This window comes from Bombyx mori, chromosome W (assembly GCF_030269925.1).
Source record: "Bombyx mori chromosome W, ASM3026992v2".
NCBI classification, from domain to species: Eukaryota; Metazoa; Arthropoda; class Insecta; order Lepidoptera; family Bombycidae; genus Bombyx; species Bombyx mori.
Window position 1 is genome coordinate 967,511 of NC_085135.1, and position 7,566 is coordinate 975,076.

The 7,566-nt window shown below is 39.3% G+C and overlaps 1 protein-coding gene across 1 annotated transcript; it reads left to right on the plus strand.

Annotated features, from left to right (window-relative positions):
- Window positions 1-225: 225 nt before the first annotated feature.
- LOC119629390 (uncharacterized) lies at window positions 226-3,930 on the plus strand. The gene is made up of 3 exons (XM_038015072.2): window positions 226-751; window positions 1,034-1,607; window positions 2,181-3,930. Exons 1-3 carry the CDS (start codon window positions 226-228, stop codon window positions 3,928-3,930), a joined length of 2,850 nt encoding a protein of 949 aa, XP_037871000.2.
- The last annotated feature ends 3,636 nt before the right edge of the window (window positions 3,931-7,566 follow it).

The window sequence follows — 7,566 nt, forward strand, 5'->3', positions numbered from 1 at the left end:
GAGTATTTCTAAACTAAATTCGTGGCACAAAACCTGGAATTAACGATATTGTGAACAAAACCTGGATATTTAGAGGTTAAAACTTATAAAGATTTTATGTTGGTACTACAGATTTCGTTGTCAAACTGTCTGCTGTCAAATATGAAATTCGATAGTGAAAGTTAGTATAGAGTTGCCAAGATATCATTTTGATTATTACCATTACGTTCCATTACACGTATAAATATGGAAGAACAATTTCAACTCTTATTCGATAAAATGAAAATGGAGATGAAAAATCAATCTGAATCCATAACCAATACCATAATGAACAAAATGGATGAGAAATTAAAACCTATTTTAGAGGAAAATAAATACTTAAAACTAAAAGTAGAGAGCCTGGAAAAGAAAATCAAAATTTTAGAGAGAGATAAGAAAACTAACAATATAATAATCCATGGATTGACAGAAGACGAGAAATCGACACCCGAGCTTATCGATAAGGTCAAAGATACAATAACAAAAGAATTAGGCATAGCAATCGAAAATTATGAATTCAACAAAATATATCGTATTGGTAAAACAAACAAAGGTAATCCAACAAAGGTAATCCGACCTATACTGATATGCTTGACTACTGGATGGAAAAAAGCGGAAATATTGAAAAATAAGAGAAAGTTAAAAAACCTGCATATCACGGAAGATTACTCTAAAGAAACCTTTGAAAAACGTAAGGCTTTACTACCACAACTCATGGAAGAACGGAGAAAAGGTAATTTCGCCTATTTAAAATATGATAAACTAATAATTAAAGAAAATAAATTCGTCAAGGACTCGAGAAAGAGAGAACTCTCAATTTCACCACAAACAAACTCTCAATCCAAAAAAATTCAACCTTCAACTTCAGCCAAGAATAACAGAACGAATGCATTCGATTTGATGAGAGGTCGGTCTAACTCTTTCACAACATTGACGACAGGTCAAAAACAATAGCAACGAGTTATCGACGGACGGAAAAAGGAACTAACATATGAATATAAAAGAAAAACAATAGAAACAAAAACAACTCTCCCAAGCCGATTGGTCTTCGTGGGAGAGAATGACCAACACCCTCTAATGGAAAAGAAGAGATTTTTAGATATACACATAGCCACTTTTAACGCAAGATCATTAAGAACTCCTGAAAAACTTCAAGAACTTGAATTAGCTTTATCAGATATAAAATGGGATATAATAGGAATAAGTGAAATGAGAAGATATGGAGAAGGAATTGAAGACTATGGAAACTTTATTTTACACTATAAAGGCGAGACACCAGGGCTCTACGGAGTCGGCTTTCTTGTAAAAAAAGGACTTGCCGAGAAAATAGGAGAAATCAAAGGTGTCTCAGAGAGAATAGCAGTTTTAAACATTGAGTTACCAGTCAAAAACGCTGAAAAATGGTCTATAATTCAAGCTTATTCTCCAACAGAATCGAACAAGAAAGATGACATAAGGAAAATAGAAAAACTCTATGAAGATTTACATCTTACCATTGAAAATTCGCATAAAAATATAATTGTCATGGGTGATTTTAACGGTCAGATAGGAAAGCGTAATAACATTGGAGAAGAATACACTATAGGACTGTATGGCTCAGGCAAAAGAACTGATAACGGAGAGAGATTAGTGACTTTTGCCTTACAACATAAACTCAGTATTCTTAATAGTTTTTTCAAAAAGAAGGAAAACAAAAAATGGACATGGACATCCCCAAATGGCATTCATAAAAACGAAATCGATTTTGTCATGTCAAATAATCCTAAGTTTTTCAAGGATGTGTCAATTATCCACAACTTAAATTTCCACTCTGATCATAAAATGGTCCGTGCTGCATTGACTGGGATACCTATGAAAAGGACAAGGAAGTATCTTATCAATAATTCAAGGATAATGTGTACGGGAGAAAGCGAAGCACTCTCAGCGAATCTCAAATTATTGGCAAAGAACCAACACTTCAATAAAGATTTATCCATTGAAGAAAAATACAATAAATTCATACAAATATTAAAAGAAGCGACAAGAAAGACTAATACAGAAGATAATAGAGCGATTTCAAAACAAACACAGGAACTACTTCAAGAAAGGAAAAACCTCATTAAAGGAAAGGAGGATAAATATAAAATATCAGAAATTAGTAAGAAAATAAATGAACAAATTAGAAAAGATAGAAAAATTAAACGGGACAACACTATGAACAAACACATAGAGAAGACAGGTGGAATTAAAAAGGCTATAAAAGAACTAACAGTAAAAAAAGACTGGATGCCAAAAGTAAAGACTGACAAAAATAACTACACTTGTAAAAGACCAGAAATACTGGAGTTGGCTACAGATTATTACAAGAAACTATATAAAAGCAACAAGAGCGGAAGAGCTCAAATAAATGAACTAGAATATGTAGGAACTAATATCACACCTACAATTTTGACGGAGGAAACAATGAAAGCAATCAATTCTCAAAAAATAGACAAAACTCCTGGATCTGACCAAATAACCAACGAACTATTAAAATCGGTTGCATCGACCATTGCCCCGATATTGACTGAACTGTTTAATGAAATTATTGAGACTGAAGATATACCCACCGATTGGACAAAATCAACTATAATTTTATTACACAAAAAGGGAGACAAAGGAGACATTGGAAATTATCGCCCAATTAGTTTGATGTCCAATGTGTATAAAGTATTTTCTAAAATTATACTCTCGCGAATTACAACTACACTTGATGATAACCAACCAAAGGAACAAGCCGGCTTTAGAAGCAAATTTTCAACGATAGATCACATACACGTTGTAAGACAAATCATACAAAAATACAAAGAATACAATAAATCCTTTTATATAGGATTCGTTGATTTTAATAAAGCCTTCGATTCTCTAGAACATTCATTTATTTGGCAAGCACTACAGAGTCAAGGAGTGGAGGCCAAATTCATAAAAATTCTTCAAAACATATATTGTGGAAGTGTAGCACAAGTGCGGCTTGAAAAAACTGGTAGACAATTCCCAATAGAACGAGGGGTTCGTCAAGGAGACCCTATATCGCCTAAGCTATTTACGGCTGTTTTGGAGAACATATTTCGGAATATAAATTGGGAAAAAAATGGCATTAACATAAACGGTGAAAATCTCAACCATTTAAGATTTGCGGACGATCTGGTCCTCTTTTCTGAATGCCCGGAAAAACTGCAGCATATGCTACAAGAACTGTCAGATCAAAGTGCAAAAGCAGGGCTATCGATGAATACCGCTAAGACCAAAATTATGACCAATTCTACGAAGACCTATAATATCACCGTTAACAATGAAAAAATCGAATATGTGGAAGAGTATGTTTACCTGGGGCAGTTAATATCGCCAAGTGACACTATGCAAAAAGAGATCGATCGGAGAATAGCCAATACTTGGAAGAGATACTGGTCCCTCAGTGAAATAATGAAAAATAAAGATATGCCTATGAAAGACAAACGAAAAGTATATAATACGTGCATTCTACCATGCCTGATCTATGGATGCCAGACATGGGCATTGACAAAAAAACAATTAAATAAAATAAACATATGTCAGAACAATATAGAAAGAAGTATCACTGGAATTAAGAGAAAAGATAAAATTAGACTAACATACGTAAAAAATATAACAAAATTAAAAAGCGTCGAAAAGGTACATAAAATGCAAAAGTGGAGATGGGCAGGACATATGTTAAGAGAGACACAAGAAAAGTGGACAAAGAATGTAACGGAATGGTACCCAAGAGATGGCCATAGAAGTAAAGGCAGAAAAAATCAAAGATGGGAAGATGATTTCAAAAGAATAGCTGGCGGAGAGTGGCTGAGAAAGTCAAAGGACAGGACCTTGTGGAAAACATTAGAGGAGGCCTATGTCGAGAGACAAGCTGTTTCCTAGCATTAAAATATATATATATATATATATAATAATATGGGGAGTAAGGGGAGAACAGCAACAACATCTCGCTGACCCCATTGTCAACCTCACCTGCTCGCGCCGGATGGCGGCGGTGGCAAACCTGCTACCGTGGTGCTCCCTGCTGGACAACCAACGAGGCTCTGACGACCGAGACATGGCGGTATAACCATAAGCCCAGTGCGCTGGAAGGGGTATTCATCACCCAGTTGGTCTAAATAACCACTAAATGCATGAGAGGAGAGAAAACTCTGACACAAATCAAGTGTGGCGGTACGCTTCGAGGCAGCAGCCCTGCCAACAGCCTAGGGCACTATGGGCTAATAACCTGTATGCCTGAAACTTTTATATTACTGAAACTCGAATCAAAGCAAACCGGACTGATAAAACACCAACAACTTTTGGCATGAAACAACGGACAACGATTGGTAGCTGGAATGTGAGAACCTTGAAAGAAGAAAGCCGCCTACAGCAGTTAACAAAAGTTATGCGCAGCTACAAACTTGAGATTCTTGGCATTTCAGAAACTAGATGGAAGGGTTTTGGAGAACACCAAGAAGATGATATGACTTTCATTTATTCAGGCAAAGATATCACTGATAACCATGAATCAGGCGTAGGTATTTTAATGACCACCAAAGCTAAGAGCGGTCTGCTCGACTGGCATCCTGTTTCAGACCGAATAATAATGGCACGTTTTTACTCAAGAGTGCGGAACATCTCAGTCATACAATGCTATGCGCCTACAAATGCAGCGAGTACAGCCACAAAAGCAAAGTTCTACAGTCACTTGCAATCGACTCTGCAGAAGATAAAGCGCCAAGATATTGTTATTTGCATGGGAGACTTCAACGCCCAACTGGGATCAGACAACACGAACATTGAGCCTTGGCTAGGCAGACACGCGATGGGACGAAGATCTGAAAACGGTGATATGCTCATAGATCTCTGCTGTCAAAATGACCTCATAGTGGGGGGATCTATTTTCCCTCATAAGAGTTGTCACAAAGTTACATGGGTTTCACCTGACCGTATCACAGAGAACCAGATCGACCATGTGTTGATAAGTCGCAAGTGGAGAAGATCCCTTCTAGACGTTCGCAATAAAAGGGGTGCGGACATAAACAGCGACCACCACCTGGTTGTGGCAAAGATAAAACTAAAAGTAGCGAAAATCCAGCGGACTGCCAAAACAGCAAGTAGGAACTTTGATACAGAGAAGCTTCGGAATCCAACCACAAAACAAAATTTCCAAGACGACCTCCGTAATCGTACTGTTAACATTAGCTATGAAGAAGGGACTATCGAAGATCATTGGGAGTCTGTTAGAGGCGCATTCCGTGAAAGCTGCCAGTCTGTGCTTGGTTACAAATGCACGCCTAAAAAGAAATGGATCTCAGGAACCACTTGGGACATGATCCAGGCAAGGCAGCAAAAGAAAGAGCAGATCAACTCTGCACAAACTCTGGAAGCCAAAGAAGAACTAGCTTATGAGTACTACATTTGTGAGTCAAAGATCAAACTCAACCTAAAGAAAGACAAACGAGCTTGGACCGAAGCTATAGCACAGAAAGCAGAGCTGGCAGCATATTCTGGAAACATGTCAGAGTTACATAAATCAGCAAAAATTCTCTGCAATAAACCAATCGCTGATAAGCCACTGAGGGATGACGCCGGAAATCTACTAGTTACCTTAGAGCAACAACTGGTTGGATGGCGTGAGCACTTTGCTAAGGTCTTCGAAGCTCGGCCCACGGTGACTATCGTTGGACACGAGCCTTCTCAGAAACTACTCGACATTGAAGTGGGCCCTCCAGTCGTAACCGAGATTAAAAAGGCAATCACATCTCTAAAATCTGGCAAGGCTCCCGGTGGCGATGGCATTACGGCTGAAGTACTGAAGGCGGATGTTAATCTCACTACCCAGATTCTACACCCGCTGCTATCACGTATTTGGGAGCAGGAATACATACCAGCATCGTGGAAGGAAAGCGTTATCGTGAAACTACCAAAAAAGGGTGACCTTTCCTCGTGTGCCAATTGGAGGGGTATAAGCCTGCTACCAATATGTTCAAAAGTTCTCGCGAAAATTTTGCTGATGAGGATGGCCAAAGTGGTTGACAGTGAGCTCAGAGAAGAGCAGGCAGGGTTTAGACCAGGACGTTCATGCTCGGACCAAATAAACCTTTTACGAATGATCCTAGAACAATGTCAGGAGATGCAGTGTGAAGTTTTCACATTGTTTATCGACTTCGAAAAGGCCTTTGACAGTGTCAGTTGGTCCAGCATTTGGACTGTTTTGAAGAAAAAAGGCGTGCCCGACAAGCTCATAAATGTCATAAAAGCGCTGTACTATGGATCGTCGTGTAGAGTGCTCCACAGGGGAAAACTCACGGATAATATCGTGGTCACCGCAGGCGTCAAGCAAGGTTGCTTGCTGTCTCCCCTGCTGTTTATAATGGTGCTTGATGATGTGATGCGCAGAGTCACCTGTAAATGCCGACAAGGACTGCCTTGGACCGCGGATGAAGACCTTGAGGACATCGACTTTGTTGATGACATTTGCCTCCTAGCAACCAATCGGCAGCAGCTACAAAACAAAGCAGATGATCTAGTAGATGAAGCTGAAAAAGTAGGGCTGCGTATTAATTTCTCGAAAACAAAAGAAATGCGCATAAATACCACCGATTCGGCTCCTATGTCGATCAAAGGGAGGCACATCGAGCAGGTGGGAAGCTTCTGTTACCTGGGCAGCATTGTGGACGATAGGGGAGGCACCGAGGCAGACATTGCGGCTCGTATAAATAAAGCCAGAGCCGCGTTTAGTCAACTTAGGCCAGTGTGGAGTTCCTCAACCTTAACAAGACGAACAAAGGTGAGGATCTTCAACTCAAATGTAAAGTCTGTATTGCTGTACGGGAGCGAAACTTGGTTTGTTCGCAAGGACTTGATCAAAAAACTTCAAGTGTTTGTGAATAGGTGCCTGCGTCAGATTTTGAAAATCTTTTGGCCTGAGAATATCACTAACAAAGAGCTGTGGAGGATCACTAAGCAGACACCAATGGAGAAGGAGATCCTTACGCGGAAGTGGCATTGGATTGGTCACACTCTGAGAAAGCCCGATACACACCTATCAAAGAGAGCACTGACCTGGAAAGTGTCTGGTAAAAGGAAGAGAGGCCGCCCCAGAACAACTTGGCGTCGCTCGGTGGAGCAGGAGCTAGGGGTCTTGGGCATGACGTGGGAGGAGCTAGAACAGACTGCCCAAGACCGATACAAATGGAAAAATTTGATTCGAGCCCTACACCCCAGCAGAGGGTAATAGGAAAGCATGATGATGATGATGATATAATATTTAGATATAAGCATTGTAAATTTTTTAACAGCAATAAAGGCTTATTATTATTATTATATTGTTCGGGAATTAATGAATTAAAATAATATAAATTGGGATAAAATTCAGAGCGTATATTTTAAACGTGTCACACAGTGCTCAGTTTACGCGGAATCGAAAAAAACAGATTATATATTCAGGCGCCTGAACATGCCCCCGAGCGTTGAAAGCTGTGCTTTCAACCAGAGCTGGATGACTCAGGCAGCGGACATATTCTGTTAAAA

What these genes read in the sequence shown, in the direction of transcription:
- LOC119629390 (XM_038015072.2), top strand. Translation starts at nt 226, where the DNA reads ATGGAAGAACAATTTCAACTCTTATTCGATAAAATGAAAATGGAGATG. An exon ending in CATGGAAGAACGGAGAAAAG is followed by an intron (nt 752 to 1,033) that starts GTAATTTCGCCT and finishes GAAAAACAATAG; the next exon opens with AAACAAAAACAACTCTCCCA. An exon ending in GAAGAATACACTATAGGACT is followed by an intron (nt 1,608 to 2,180) that starts GTATGGCTCAGG and finishes TGAACAAATTAG; the next exon opens with AAAAGATAGAAAAATTAAAC.